Raw genomic sequence first — 16,522 nt, 5'->3', positions numbered from 1 at the left:
GGGGAAACGCTGTAACATTACCTCTATATCTGAGTCAGGGGGCTGTAACTATACCTCTATATCTGAGTCCAGGGGCTGTAACATTGACCTCTATATCTGATCCAGGGGGGCTGTAACATTACTCTATATCTGAGCCAGGGGGCTGTAACATTACCTCTATATCTGAGTCCAGGGGGCTGTAATTACCTCTATATCTGAGTCAGGGGCTGTAAATTACCTTATATCTGAGTCCAGGGGGCTGTAACATTACCTCTATATTGAGTCCAGGGGGGCTGTAACATTACCTCTATATCTGAGTCCAGGGGCTGTAACATTACCTCTATATCTGAGTCCAGGGGGCTGTAACATTACTCTATATCTGAGTCCAGGGGCTGTAACATTACCTCTATATCTGAGTCCAGGGGGGCTGTAACATTACCTCTATATTAGGTCCAGGGGCTGTAACATTACCTCTAATCTGAGTCCAGGGGGGGCTGTAACATTACCTCTATATCTGAGTCCAGGGGGCTGTAACATTACCTCTATATCTGAGTCCAGGGGGCTGTAAATTACCTCTATATCTGAGTCCAGGGGGGGCTGTAACATTACCTCTATATCTGAGACAGGGGGCTGTAACATTACCTCTATATCTGAGTCCAGGGGGGCTGTAACATTACCTCTATATCTGAGTCCAGGGGGCTGTAACATACCTCTATATCTGAGTCCAGGGGCTGTAACATTACCTCTAATCTGAGTCCAGGGGGCTGTAACATTACCTCTATATCTGAGTCCAGGGGGTGTAACATTACCTCTTATCTGAGTCCAGGGGGCTGTAACATTACCTCTATATCTGAGTCAGGGGCTGTAACATACCTCTATCTGAGTCCAGGGGGCTGTAACATTACCTCTATATCTGAGTCCAGGGGGGCTGTAACATTACCTCTATATCTGAGTCTAGGGGGGCTGAACATACCTCTATATCTGACTCCAGGGGCTGTAACATTACCTCTATATCTGAGTCCAGGGGCTGTAAATACCTCTATATCTGAGTCCAGGGGGCTGTAACTTACCTCTATATCTGAGTCCAGGGGGCGTAACATTACTCTATATCTGAGTCCAGGGGCTGTAACATTACCTCTATATCTGAGTCCAGGGGGCTGTAACATTACCTCTATATCTGAGTCCAGGGGGCTGTGGGTCACTGACTCTTTTCCTGCCCCTCAGTTTCCCGTCTGAGCTCCGTCTGGCTGGCACCGCCTCCGGCTCTTTCCCTGGGGTGGGGGGCTAGGGGGGGATGGTACTCTCCTGGACACACACACACACACACACACACACACACACACCACACACACACACACAACACACACACACACACACACACACACCACACACACACACACACACACACACACACACACACACAGGCGCACGCATACACAACACACACAGACGCACAGACACACACACACAGACGCACAGACACACAGACACACGCACACACACGCACCACGCACGCACGCACGCACGCACGCACGCACGCACGCACGCACGCACGCACGCACGCACGCACGACACACACACACACGCACGCACGCACACACACACACACACACACACACACACACACACACACACACACACACACACACACATCACATCAATGAAAATGTCTAAAACAACACGACACTAACACGACACTAAGATAAATACAATGTTAAAAGGATAATAATACAATGTTAAGAGGAAAAATACAATGTTAAGAGGATATAATACAATGTAGAGGATAAAAACAATGTTAAGAGGACAATAATACAATGTTAAGAGGATAATAATACAATGTTAAGAGGTTAATAATACAATGTTAAGAGGACAATAATACAATGTATGAGGACAATAATACAATGTTAAGAGGATAATAATACAATGTTAAGAGGACAATAATACAATGTTAAGAGGACAATAATACAATGTTAAGAGGACAATAATACAATGTTAAGAGACAATAATACAATGTTAAGAGGATAATAATACAATGTTAAGAGGAAGATAATACAATTAAGAGGATAATAATACAATGTTAGAGGACAATAATGCAATGTTAAGAGGACAATAATACAATGTTAAGAGGACAATAATACAATGTTAAGAGGACAATAATACATTTTTAGAGGATGATAAGTCATTTTCCAACAAAGGGAAAGAGGAGCAACCGTCTGTACCTGTTTGGGACTCTGGGCTGTGATTGGGCACCACAGCGGGGTGTTCTGGATGCTGATAAGGTATGGACTGTGTGATGGCACTAGGGCTGAGGTACGGGCTATTGTAGTGTGTGTTGTAGTACGGTGAGTACTGGCTTTGGCTGTAGCTGGAGTACCCTGAGAAGTCCTGACAGAGGGAACAAGATCACTATTAAACACGTGAGAGGAAATACACAGAATATTACAAATGATCACATATTGAGCATCACAGTTCAAAGGCTCCTGAACAGCTTCTACCTTTCTGCTTTTCTCCCCTACCTACAGTTGAAGTCGGAAGTTTACATACACTTAGGTTGGAGTCATTAAAACTCGTTTTTCAACCACTCCACCAAATGTCTTGTTAACAAACTATAGTTTTGGCAAGTCGGTTAGGACATCTACTTTGTGCATGATACAAGTAATTTGCCCAACAATTGTTTACAGACAGATTATTTTACTTATAATTCAATGTATCACAATTCCAGTGGGTCAGAAGTTTACATACACTAAGCTGACTGTCCTTTAAACAGCTTGGAAAATTCCAGAAAATGTATGTCATGGCTTTAGAAGATTCTGATGGCTAATTGACATCATTTGAGTCAATTGGAGGTGTACCTGTGGATGTATTTCAAGGCCTACCTTCAAACTCAGTGCCTCTTCACTTGACATCGTGGAAAATCAAAAGAAATCAGCAAAGACCTCAGAAAAAAATTGTAGACCTCCACAAGTCTGGTTTATCCTTGGGAGCAATTTCCAAACGCCTGAAGGTACCATGTTTCATCTGTACAAACAATAGTACGCAAGTATAAACACCATGGGACCGCTCAGCCGTCATACCGCTCAGGAAGGAGACGCGTTCCGTCTCCCGGAGATGAATGTAATTTGGTGCGAAAAGTGCAAACTAACCCAGAACAACAGCAAAGACCTTGTGAAGATGCTGGAGGAAACAGGTACAAAAGTATCTATATCCACAGTAAAACGTGTCCTATATTGATATAACCTGAAAGGCCGCTCAGCAAGGAAGAAGCCACTGCTCCAAAACCGCCATAAAAAAAGCCAGACTACGGTTTGCAGCTGCACATGGGGACAAAGTTCGTACTTTTTGGAGAAATGTTTTCTGGTCTGATGAAACAAAAATAGAACTGTTTGGCCATAATGACCATCGTTATGTTTGGAGGAAAAAGGGGAAGGCTTGCAAGCCGAAGAACACCATCCCAACCGTGAAGCACGGGGTGGCAGCATCATGTTGTGGGGTGCTTTGGTGCAGGAGGGACTGGTGCACTTCACAAAATAGATGTTAGGGGAAATTATGTGGCTATATTGAAGCAACATCTCAAGAAATCAGTCAGGAAGTTAAAGCTTGTCGGAAAATGGGTCTTCCAAATGGACAATGACCTCAAGCATACTTCCAAAGTTATGGCTTAAGGACAACAAAGTCAAGGTATTTGAGTGGCCGTCACAAAGCCCTGACCTCAATCCTATAGAAAAATTGTGGGCAGAACTGAAAAAGCGTATGCGAGCAAGGAGGCCTACAAACCTGACTCAGTTACACCAGCTCTGTCAGAGGAATGGGCCAAAATTCACCCAACTTATTGTGGGAAGCTTGTGGAAGGCTACCCAAAATGTTTGACCCAAGTTAACTTCTTTGGGAAAGGAGGACAGTATTGAGTAGCTTGGATGAATAAGGTACCCAGAGTAAACTGCTTGTTATCCAGGCCCAGAAGCTATGATATGCATATAAGTAGTAGATTTGGATAGAAAACACTCTAAAGTTTCCAAAACTGTTAAAATAATGTCTGTGAGTATAACAGAACTCATATGGCTGAGACAAATCCAACCAGGAAGTGGGAAATCTGAAGTTTGTAGTTTATTTAAGTGATTGCCTATCCAATATGCTGTGTCTATGGGGCCAGTTGCACTTCCCAAGGCTTTCAGCAGATGTCAACAGTCTTAGAAAGTTGGTTGAGGCTTCTATTGTGGAAGGAGGTTGAATGAGAGCTGTTTCAACAAGTGGACTAAGCTGGGGCCAATGAGTTGTTTACTGCGCCGTTCCTTCTTTTTCCTCTGTAATGAATACGCTACTGTCCGGTTGAATATTATTGAAGATTTATTATAAAATGACCCTAAGGATTGATTGTAAACATCTTTTGACATGTTTCTACAAACTGTAATGGAACTCTTTTGACTTTTCGTCTGGATTTTGCGCTCACGCATTGTGCCTTTGGAATAGTGAACTAAATGCGCAAACAAAACAGAGGTATTTGGACATAAATATGGACGTAATCGAACAAAACAAACATTTCTTGTGGAAGTGGGATTCCTAGGAGTGCATTCCGACGAAGATCAGCAAAGGTAAGTGAAGATTATAATGCTATTTCTGACTTTTGTTGACTCCACAATTTTGGTGGTAACTGTATGGCTTGCTTTTGTGGCTGAACGCTGTACTCAGATTATTGAATATTGTGCTTTTGCCGTAAAGCTTTTTGAAATCTGACACAGCGGTTGCATTAAGAACAAGTGGATCTTTAATTCTATGTAAAACATGTATCTTTCATCAAAGTTTATGATGAGTATTTATGTTATTTGACGTGGCTCTGCAATTTCTCCGGATGTTTTGGAGGCATTTCTGAACATGGTGCCAATGTAAACGGAGGTTTTTGGATATAAATATGAACTTTATCGAACAAAACATATAGTATTGTGTAACATGAAGTCCTATGAGTGTCATCTGATGAAGATCATCAAAGGTTAGTGTGACATTTGATCTATATTTCTGCTTTTTGTGACTCCACTCTTTGGCTGGAAAAATGGCTGTGTTTTTCTGTGATTTGGCGGTGACCTAACATAATCGTTTGTGGTGCTTTCTCTGTAAAGTCTTTTTGAAATCGGACACTGTTGTGGGATTAACAACAAGATTACCTTTAAAATGGTATAAGATACTTGTATGTTTGAGGAATTCTAATTATGAGATTTCTGTTGTTTTGAATTTGGCGCCCTGCAATTTCACTGGCTGTTGGCGAGGTGGGACGCTAGCGTCCCGAACGATCCCAGAGAGGTTAAACAATTTAAAGGCAATGCTACCAAATACTAATTTAGTGTATGTAAACTTCTGACCCAATGGGATGTGATGAAAGAAATAAAAGCTGAAAAAATCATTCTCTCTACTATTATTCTGACATTTCACATTCTTAAAATAAAGTGGTGATCCTAACTGACCTAAGACAGGGAATTTTTACTAGGAATAAATGTCAGGAATGGTTGAAAACTGAGTTTAAATGTATTTGGCTAAGGTGTATGTAAACTTTCGACTTCAACTGTACATGTACATATTACCTCATTCAATCCCCCCAACTACCTCACATCCCAGTACACTGACTCAGTACTCCTTGTATGTAGCCTGTATAAAGCCTCATTTATTTTATTGTGTTACTAGTTTATTTTGATCTAATTGTTAATTTTCTTACTTTTTAACTGCATTGTTGGGAAAGGGCTCGTAAGTAAGCATTTCACATTAAAGTATACTCTTGCTGTATTGGGCGCATTTGGACAAATAACAATTATATTTGAACTTGATGGGGTATTGTTCCACAGATTTACATAAAAAAAAAATTAAGTTAAAAACCTCAGAGATAAGGTAATGAGTTGACAGCCGCCGTGGACTCGAGATATGGAGAGGTAATGTTACAGGCCCCCCCTGGACTCAGAGATAGAGGTAATTTAGCAGGTCGCCCCCTGACTCAGATGATAGAGGTAATTTAGCAGCCCGCCCCTGGACTCAGAGTATAGAGGTAATGTTACAGCCCGCTGACTCAGATATAGAGGATTAAGTTTACAAGCCCCCTGGACTCAGAATAAGGTAATGTTTACCAGCCCCCCTGGACTCAGTATAGATAGTACACCCTGACATCGATATAAGGTATGTTACAGCCCCCCCTGGACTGCAGATATAGAGTATTTTTACAGCCCCCTGGACCAGATATAGAGGTAATGCTTTACAGCCCCCCTGAGACTCAGATATAGAGTAATGTTACAGCCTCCCTGGACTCAGATATAGAGGTAATGTTACAGCCCCCCCTGGACTCAAGATATAGAGGTAATGTACAGCCCTGGCCAAATATTAGCCGACTCATAAGATAGTTAGCTCCCTGACCAGTATGGAGAATGTTCAGCCCTGACTCAAAGTACAGCCCCTGGACTTTCAGATATGAGGAGTTAGCCCCTGACACGATATAGGATTACAGCCCCCCCTGGACTCAGATTATAGAGGTTAATGTTACACTCCATGGAAAGTCACAACACACACACATGTAAGGCCAAAGTTTTTGAACATTTGGACAGATGGACTACAGTAGAATAATACTTCAAACTGCCTGAGATCGTCAGTACAATTATCATTCTATGCTTATCAGTTTACAAACTTCTTCTGATTAATCAGGCTGTAATGTTTAACCTCAATTGCTCTTTTCTTCCCGTGTAAGATATGATGTTAATATTCAGCCAAATTGTCTATTGTATTATTTATTATTGTATTATTTATTATTGTATTATTGTATTATTTTCGCAGCGTGTTGTGTGGGACCTAGACGAAGGACCATCATTCATTTATCCACGCTCTTTGCTCACAGGGAGCTTCTCCACCCGATTTTGGCCAAGGTACAAACAGTCGAACATACATTCATTTGACATGGGAATATTTCTCTACGTATCACTTTTTAGATGAAAAAACCCTTAAAAGTATTTGCTGGGTTATTGAACTAATCCTTTACTGAGTAGAAACTATGCACTATCAGTTTTGAGTGAATCCTAACTTCCAGTGAAATGGTTGTCTTAGTCAAATTGAGTTTCAATGGGACTAAGCAGAAATTTTGCTCACGTGGAAGTTAGGATTCATTTGTTGAAACGTAACTCTTTTAGTAGTGTTTTTTGTCCTTGCTCCTCCTGACTTTTCACACGCTTGGTTTTTCCTTCTCTACCCTCTTGTCTCTTTATATAAACCAGTGACTGTTTGCCAACCCACGTCCCACTGTTGATTGACAGCTGATTCACCTTTACATATAACGGCAGCTGATGACATAGGGAACAATAGTCATGTTTCTTTTTTTGGCCGTTGACTGTGTTTGAATTCTCACTGTCCCTCTGCGGTTTGCCGTGATCGTAAACAAGGACCAGGGAGTGATTCGTGAGAGGAGGAGAGAGGAGAGAGAGGAGGAGAGAGGAGAGAGAGAGAGAAGGAGGAGAGAGGAGATAGAGAGGGAGAGAAGAGGAGTGAGAGGTGGAGAGAGAGAGTGGAGAGAAGAAGAGGGTGCAGAGAGAAGAGGAGTGAGACGTGGAGAGAATTAGTGAGAGGGAGAGAATAGTAGAGTTTGCGGAAGAGAATAGTGAGAGGTGGAGAGAATAGTGAGGAGGTGCGAGAGAATATGAGATGTTGTGGAGAGAATAGTGAAGGCGGGGAAAGTGAGAGATGGAGAGAATAGTGAGAAGTGTAGTGTATATTTGAAGATCAGAGAACTTAGGTGAGATTATCAGTCAGTAGAATACATATTAGTTGATACTCAAATGTTTGTTTTTTGTCCAAAATGTCCTCTGAAGCAGAGTACGAAATTACTCTCTTATCCCTTCTTTGGACTCAGATATAGAGGTAATGTTACAGCCCCCTGGACTCAGATATAGAGGTAATGTTACAGCCCCCCCTGGACTCAGATATAGAGGTAATGTTACAGCCCCCCCTGGACTCAGATATAGAGGTAATGTTACACTCCATGGAAGTCACACACACACACAACATTAAGGCCAAAGTTTGTTGACATTTGGACAGATGGACTACAGTAGAATAATACTTTCACAACTGCACTGAGATCGTCAGTACATTTATCATTTATGCTATCAGTTTTACAAACATTTTCTTCTGATTAATCAGGCTGTATGTTTAACCCTCATTGTCATTTTCTTCCCAGTGTAGATATGATGTTAATATTCAGCAAATTGTCTATTGTATTATTTTATTATTGTATTATTTTATTATTGTATTATTGTATTATTTTCCAGCGTGTGTTTGTGTGGGACCTAGACGAGACCATCATCATTTTCCACTCTTTGCTCACAGGGAGCTTCTCCACCCGATTTTGCAAGGTACAAAACAGTCAACATACATTCATTTGACATGGTGAATATTCTCTACGTATCACTTTTTAGATGAAATAACCCTAAAAGTATTTGCTGGGTTATTGAACTAATCCTTTATGAGATGAACTATGCACTATCAGTTTGAGGTGAATCCTAACTTCCAGTGAAATGTTGTCTTAGTCACACATTGAGGTCAATGGGACTAAGCGGAAATTTTGCTCACGTGGAAGTTAGGATTCATTTGTTGAAACGTAACTCTTTTAGTAGTGTTTTTGTCCTTTGCTCTCTCCTTGACTTTTCACACGCTTGGTGTTTTCCTTCTCTACCCTCTTGTCTCTTTATATAACCCAGTGGACTTGTTTGGCCAACCCACGTCCCACTGTTTGATTGACAGCTGATTCACCTTTACATAATAGACAGGCAGCTGATGACGGGAACAATAGTCATGTTTCTTTTTTTTGGCCGTGACTGTGTTTTGAATTCTCACTGTCCCTCTGCGGTTTGCCGTGATGTAAACAAGGAGCCAGGGAGTGATTCGTGAGAGGAGGATAGAGGAGAGGAGAGGAGGAGGAGAGAGGAGAGAGAGGAGGAGAGAGGAGAAGAGAGGAGGAGAGAGAAGAGGAGTGAGAGGTGGAGAGAGAGGTGGAAGAAGAAGAGGAGGAGAGAGAGGTGGAGAGAGAAGAGGAGTGAGAGGTGGAGAGAAATAGTGGAGGTGGAGAGAAATAGTGAGAGGTGGAGAGAATAGTGAGAGGTGGAGAGAATATGTGAGAGGTGGAGAGAATAGTGAGAGGGAGAGAATAGTGAGAGGTGGAGAGAATAGTGAGAGGGGAGAGAATAGTGAAGAGGTGGAGAGAATAGTGAGAGGTGAGAGAATAGTGAGAGGTGGAAGAATAGTGAGGAGTGGAGAGAATAGTGAGAGGCGGAGAGAATAGTGGAGAGTGGAAGAGAATAGTGAGAGGCGGAGAGAATAGTGAGAGGCGGAGAGAATAGTGAGAGGCGGAGAGAATAGTGAGAGGGCGGAGAAGATAGTGAGAGGCGGAGAGAATAGTGAAGGTGGAGAGAATAGTGAGAGGCGGAGAATAGTGAGAGGGGAGAGAATAGTGAGAGGCGTAGAGAATAGTGAGAGGCGTAGAGAATAGTGAGAGGCGGAGAGAATAGTGGAGGCGGAGAGAATAGTGGAGAGGGGAGAAGAATAGTGAGAGGTGAGAGAATAGTGAGAGGCGGAGAGATAGTGAGAGGGTGGAGAATAGTGAGAGGCGGAGAGAATAGTGAGAGGCGGAGAGAATAGTGAGAGGCGGAGAGAATAGTGAGAGGTGGAGAGAATAGTGAGAGGCGGAGAGAATAGTGAGATGGAGAGAATAGTGAGAGCGGAGAGAATATGAGTAGAGGTGGAGAGAATAGTGAGAGGTGCGAGAATAGTGAGAGGTGGAGAGAATGTGAGAGGCGGAGAGAATAGTGAGAGGCTGAGAGAATAGTGAGAGGTGAGAGAATAGTGGAGAGGTGAGAGAATAGTGAGAGGCGGGAGAATAGTGAGAGGTGGAGAGAATAGTGAGAGGTGGAGAGAATAGTGAGAAGGTGGAGAGAATAGTGAGAGGTGGAGAGAATAGTGAGAAGAGAAGAGAGAGAGTAGTGAGAGGAGAAGAGAGAGAGGAGGAGAGGATTAGATTAGTGAGACGGGAAAGGTAGGGAGTTAGAGGAGAGAGAGAGGAGAAATCAGAGTAAGTTGAGAGGAAGAGAGAGAGCAAGAAAAGAGAGAGGGCAGGAAGAATATATTAGTGAGAGGAGGAGAGGAGACGGAGAAGAGAAGAGAGGTGGAGAGAAGAGAGGTTGGAGAGCAAGAGAGGTGGAGAAGAGTGGAGCAGAAAGGAAGGAGAGGAGAAGGAGAGTAGTGAGAGAAGGAGAGAGTAGCGAGAGGAAGGAAGAGGAGGAAAAGAGAGGAGAGAGTAGTGAAGAGGAGGAGAGGAGAAAGAGAGGGAGAGAGAGTAGTGAGGAGGAGAGAGAGGAGAGAGTGTGTGAGCGGAGAGAAGTAGTGAAATGGAGGAGAGAGAGAGGAGGAGAGAGGAAGGAAAGGAAGAGAGAGAGAAAAGAGGAGAAGAGAGGGGAGAGAGAGGAGAACGAGAGTCATTGAGAGTGAAAGAAATTAGAGAGAAGAGAGAAGAGAGGAGGAGAGGAAGGAGAGTGAGAATTATCTTGTGAGATTAGGAGAGAGAGAAGTAAAAGAGAATGAGAGGCGGCAGAGAAAGAGGAAGAGGAGAAGGAGTAGTGAGAAGGAGGAGAGGAGAGGAGAAGAAGGAGGAGAGGAGAAGAGAGTAGTGAGAGGAGAATGAGAGGAGAGGAGAAGAGAGGCGGAGAGAAAGGAGGAGAGGAGGAGAGAGTTGTGAGGAGAAGAAGAGGTAGAGAGAGGAGGAGAGACGACGGGGAGAGAAGTAAGTGAGAGTGAGGGAAGGAATGAGAGGGTGCGGAGAGTGGAGAGAGTAAGTGAGAAGGTAGAGAGAGGAGGAAAGGAGGAGGAGAGTGGAGAGAGAGATGAGGAAAGGAAGAGAGGGATGAGAGAGTAGAGAGAGGAGGAGAGAGTATAAGACCTAAGCACATCACCATTTTTGCACGACCTTGTTTCTTTTTCTTTGTATCGTCGGGGGGGAAGGAGAGGGTGGAAGGTTTGACGTTCGACTGATGTGCCAAATTCCTGATTCCACCCAGCAGCTTCCCAGCTGAAACGGCGAACAATCCGACATGCTCTGACATCAAAACTCAGACATGTAAGATAGGGAAAGAAAGTTGTTTGGGAGGAAGGGGGTGGAGGGGGAACATTTCTCAAATCTCCAAAAAGATTTTGACCAAAGTCGAGAGTGCATAGGCCTAGTGGGATTATGTACAAACCAGGAATTGGTTTTCAATTATGTAGGAGCGGGTTTGAAACGTCTTTCTCACAATAATGCTCACTGTCAGACAACGACCAATGTTTACGTTAGCTCAGGTTTCCCTCTCTTATAGAAAAAGGACCCCAATTCATCTTCCAAATGTAATGGCGTGTCTAGTCCAGACGGACTATAAATCATTCCCCATGACAGTCATTGTGGTATGACCAAACTCATTGAGGTAAACAAGTGTTTGGCCTGTGTTAAGGCAAGCAAGGCACGCTTGGACCCAGGAAGATGTGGAAAACAAATGGTCGCGCTGAAAGAATGTTTTCACTGCCTTTGAAAAGCCGAGGAGAACTCTAGAGCACATTAAGATTTTATTCTCTACGTTAGTGATCAGACGGCATCTCATTTATCATACGTCGGCTACGGAGCCTGCGCCCTACTCTTTCTCTCTCTGTCTTAGCGTATGAATTTCCTCTCTGCACGAAGACAAAAGTCCCCAAACGGGGGGTGGGATGTTTTTCTCCTTTCTGATGTGTTCTTGTTCTCTGTGAATTCCTGCCTGTGATTAGCAGGAAGAGTAAACTGGAGCTCTTTTATTTTTCATTGCTACCTCCCTCCGCATTCAAGAAGTATTCAAGAAGCCTTATGCTTAGCAGAGAGGGTGATTACGGATAATTACTCCATTTGAACGAAACACCTCCTCCGTCTCCTTCACCTTCCCTCATTCTCCTCCCATCCCTCTCTTTCTKCCCCCTCGCCTCCTCATTCACAATTGGAGGTGGGAAGAAGGCTGTCATCTTTCCAAACCCTAATCTGACACTCACCTTTGGCTGACGCCTCAGTCCTCCATTTCTGACACACTGCCAAGCTGTTGACGCACCGCCACAGTGCCAGTACAGCACACAGCAAGCTGCCCTGCCGGTGCCCAGACACTCCCCACAACAACACTGCACCGGAATGTTTTCTTGCAAACTGCTTCTCTGTTTCTTCTACGGAAGATATATAATAATTTAGTAAAGCACCTCTTCTTCATTCCTGAATTCTGTGTATGTGTGACAGAGAGAGAGAGAGAGGTAAGGGTGCAGTTTAGTGGAAAGAATGATTGACAGAAATGTAATCAGATTTCCTGCTCAGGAGATAGAACCTGTCCTGTCAATCAGAGAGAAGGACTGCCAGTGTCTAGAAGGTTGTTTGGACATAGGGAGAAAAGAATGACTGTCAGATAGGCAGACTAAACACTGGCATAATTACATACCAAAGCTATTATGGCACCTCTGTTAGCTCTATTGATCTGAATGTCTATTCCCTCGGCGTGGATATAGAGTCAGGTTTGTTTGAAGCTTGGTTGTGTCCTGTTGATTTGATGGCGTATCGTGCAGAATATCAACAGCTCATTATGTTGAAGCCTTAACTAACATCTCTGTTTCGCTGACAACATTCGTATATATTCATACAATATACACTGAGTATACAAAAGATTAGGAACACCTTCCCATGACATAGGACTGACCAGGTGAATCCAGCAACTCAATAATATGAAGGTGTTCCTAATGTTTTGTATACTCAGTGTATATACCACTATGCAAACCATCCTACCTGTGTTAAGCCTAAGAACACAGACATGTATTTTTTCCTGAGATGAACAATGACCTGGAAGTACAAGAGTCCTCTTAAACACGTGTAAACAAGTGGTCCATGAAGCAGGAAACCTAACTTCCACTTCAGTCAAATGTTCACCTACAGTAGTTATGCATTGATGTCAATGGGAGACAAAGGGCTCTAGTCAATCAAATCAGTTGGATTAGTCCACGTGCGCCGGATACAACAGTGTGTGACCTTACAGTGAAATGCTTACTATACAAGGCCCTAACCAGCAGTGCAATTTTTAAGTAAAAAATTGTATTTTGTGTGTAACAAGTAAATAAGTAAAGAAATAAAAACAACAGTAAAAAGACGTGAAAATAACAGTCAGCGAGGCTAGAACAGGTGGTATCGGTACAGAGTCCATGTGCGGGGGCCACCAGTTAGTCGGCTAATGAGGTAATATGTACATGTGAGGTATAGTTAAAGTGACCTATGCATAGATGATAAAACAGAGGAGTAGCACAGCCGTAAAAAGAACACACAATGACAAATGTCGGAGCCGCGGCAATGTTCCCACGTTAGCAGGGACTGCATTCACAGTAAACACTGTAGATGTCGGATCATAGGAAATTACCTTTACAATTTGTGCAGTCCCAGCATTGAATAGGAGCCCTGAGTGAAAACGAAGTGTGGAGTAGAGATTATGACAGTAACATCCTGGTACATACAAGCTGTATTTAACCTTGAAATGCCATGTCTAATGCTGTCTCCTGTCAGGACTCATCCAACAGTGCTCGCGGGCCTGATGGATGGAAGATGAGATCTTAACCTGGCCGACTCCGCTATTCTCAATGACCTGGAGGTGAGATTTATGTACCTAAGTGAATACATTATCCGTCATCCATACTCTTGCTATAGTTCATCATCCATCCAATACATATTATTACTTATTAGATCCATCCCCATACTCCATCGTCACCCTCCATCCCTCATCCCCCATCCTCCATCCCCATCCTCCATCCACATCCCTCCATCCTCGATCCTCCATCCCATCCCGCGTCCCTCATCCCCCATCTCTCCATTCTCCATGCCTCATCCCCATCCTCCTCTCTCCATCCCTCATCCCCCATCCTCATTCCATGCCTCATCCCCATCCCTCCATCCCCATCCCTCCACCCTCCCACCTCCATCCTCATCCCCCATCCCCATCCCTCCATCCCCCATCCCTCCATCTCTCCGTCCTCATCCCCATACCTCATCCCCCATCCCCCATACTCCCACAAACTCAAGGCTGCAGTTAGAGCTCAGTTTTTCCTGGTCAGGTCATACGGTCTGGAAAAGATGCCTGGCCCTAACTATAAGCAGTATGATATGTTTTATATAGACAATGATAGACAGCTCAGTTCTAGAGGGATTTTCTCATATTTCAAGTATATGTCAAGGTTCAGTGACACCTCTCATGTCAATATTGCATCATATTCCAAAAATATTCCCTTTCACATTATTAGGGATATTCCGTCATTTACTCAGTGCTTAATTTGCCAGAACAGGATCCAGCACCTCTCAATGCTTGACTGTTTTGATCTGGAACCCATTTACCAGGTTCCGGTACCTCTCGTGGCGTGAACAATTATTTTCACTGTTTGCAATATGAAAATTACAATAAAATCGGAGTTAATTCAAGTTTCCTCCTCTTTAATTCTTTTACACTCTAAAAAACATAATGTTATGTGAAAACATGCCTGATATTGTAAGAATTGATTGGTGTTGGGCTGGCACGGGTTTATGGTTTGTGCTACATTGTAGCCGATATAGACGGGCGGCAGGTAGCCTGACAAGGTAAAAATCTGTCGTTCTGCCCCTGATCAAGACATTTATCCCACTGTTCCCTGGTAGGCTGTCATTGTAAATAAGAATTTGTTCTTAACTGACTTGCCTGGTTAAATATAAAATAGACCAACGTGTAGACATTGCCGTGGTGAGAGAAGCACGCCTGTATCTCTACTAGAACGAGACTCACATTTTCTGATCTCTCTCTCTCTCTGCTCTGATAAACGTGAGCCTGCGACTGTCATCTCTCCAGCGTTGCACTTCATCATGTATTTCCTTATAGAATCAGAGTTGTAGGAAGGGTATTTGCCAAAGTTCTAGAATTACTGCTGTCTTTGAGGAAAGAAATTAAGTCATTCAGAAGACTACACCAGGAGTAGGTCTAGAGGCCACAGAGGATCCATAGCTTCTGTCACAAGGTAGGCCTACAAATAGACCTGTTATCAACTACCAAATAGGCCTGTTATCAACTACCAAATAGGCCTGTTATCAACTACCAAATAGGCTATTAGTTGATAGTTGATAACAGGCCTATTTGGTAGTTGATAACAGGCCATTTGCGTAGTTGATAAGGATTGTGATTACAGGCCTATTGGTAGTTGAATAACAGCCTATTTGGTAGTTGATAACAGGCCTATTTGTAGTTAAACAGGCCTATTTGGTAGTTATAACAGCTATTTGGTAGTTGGATAACAGGCCTATTTGGTATGTTGATAACAGCCTATTTGGTAGTATGAACAGGCCTATTTGGTAGTTGATAACAGGCCTGGTTATAAGCTTTGTAGTGATAAGCCTTAGTAGCCTATTTGGTAGTTGATAACAGGCCTATTTGGTTAGTTGATAACAGGCCTATTGTGTGATAAGGTTTTTGAAAAGTTGGAAAAAAACAGGCCCCTATTTTGTGTTTACAGGTATTTGGTTTGATAACAGGCCTATTTGGTAGTTGATAACAGGCATTTGGTAGTTGATAACAGGCTATTGGTGTGATAAAGGCTTGGTAGTTGATAATATAGGCCTATTTCGGTAGTTGATAACAGGCTTATTTGGTAAGTTGGGTAGCAGCCCAACACCAATCAATTCTTACAAATAGAGCATGTTTTCACATAACATTATGTTTTTTAGAGTGTAAAGAATTAAAAGAGGAGAACTTGATTAACTCTGATTTTTATTGTAATTTCTATATTGCAAACAGTGAAAAATAATTGTTCACGCCACGAGAGACCGGAACCTGGGTTAATAGCGTCCAGATAAAAACAGTCAATGCATTGAGAGTTGAGTCCTGTTCTGAGCAAATTAAGCACTGAGTAAATTGACGAAATATCCCCTAATAATGTGAAAAGGGAATATTTTGGAATATGAATGCAATATTGACATGAGAGATGTCACGAACCTTGAACATATCACTTGAATTATTGAGAAAATCCCTCTAAACTGAGGCTGTCTATCATGTCTGATATAAAACATTATCAATACTGCTTATAGTTAGGGCAGGCATCTTTTCCAACCGTATGACCTGACCAGGAAATAACTGAGCTTAACTGCAGCCTTGAGTTTGGTGGGAGTATGGGGATGGGGGATGAGGAGGGATGAGACGGAGAGAGAGGATGGGGATGAGGGATGGGGGATGGGGATGAGGATGGAGTGGAGAGGGTGGAGGATGGGGATGGAGGATGGGATGGGCATGGAGATGAGGGATGGGATGATGGATGGAGAGATGGAGGATGGGGATTGAGGCATGGGAGATGGAAGATGGGGGATGAGGAGCGGGATGGGATGAGGGATCGATGATGGAGAGGGATGTGGATGGAGGGATGGGGAGGAGGGATGGGGGATGAGGGATGGAGGGTGGCACGAGGAGGTATGGGGATGGATCTATAATAATAATATGTATGATCTCTCTCG

The 16,522-nt window shown here is 43.1% G+C and overlaps 1 protein-coding gene across 1 annotated transcript in view; it reads left to right on the top strand.

The window, feature by feature from the left end:
- The window catches only part of LOC111970763 (eyes absent homolog 2-like), a 56,320-nt gene that overhangs the window by 31,148 nt on the left and 8,650 nt on the right, over positions 1 to 16,522 (top strand). The window contains exons 7-8 of the mRNA XM_070445847.1: positions 7,901 to 7,960; positions 8,262 to 8,345. Coding sequence (XP_070301948.1) covers positions 7,901 to 7,960; positions 8,262 to 8,345 — 144 coding nt within the window. The remainder of the gene's footprint in view (positions 1 to 7,900; positions 7,961 to 8,261; positions 8,346 to 16,522) is intronic.

This window comes from Salvelinus sp. IW2-2015, linkage group LG11, assembly GCF_002910315.2.
Source record: "Salvelinus sp. IW2-2015 linkage group LG11, ASM291031v2, whole genome shotgun sequence".
NCBI classification, from domain to species: Eukaryota; Metazoa; Chordata; class Actinopteri; order Salmoniformes; family Salmonidae; genus Salvelinus; species Salvelinus sp. IW2-2015.
The sequence above is the reverse complement of the archived record's forward strand: the minus strand, read 5'-3'. Positions and strand labels throughout refer to the sequence as shown.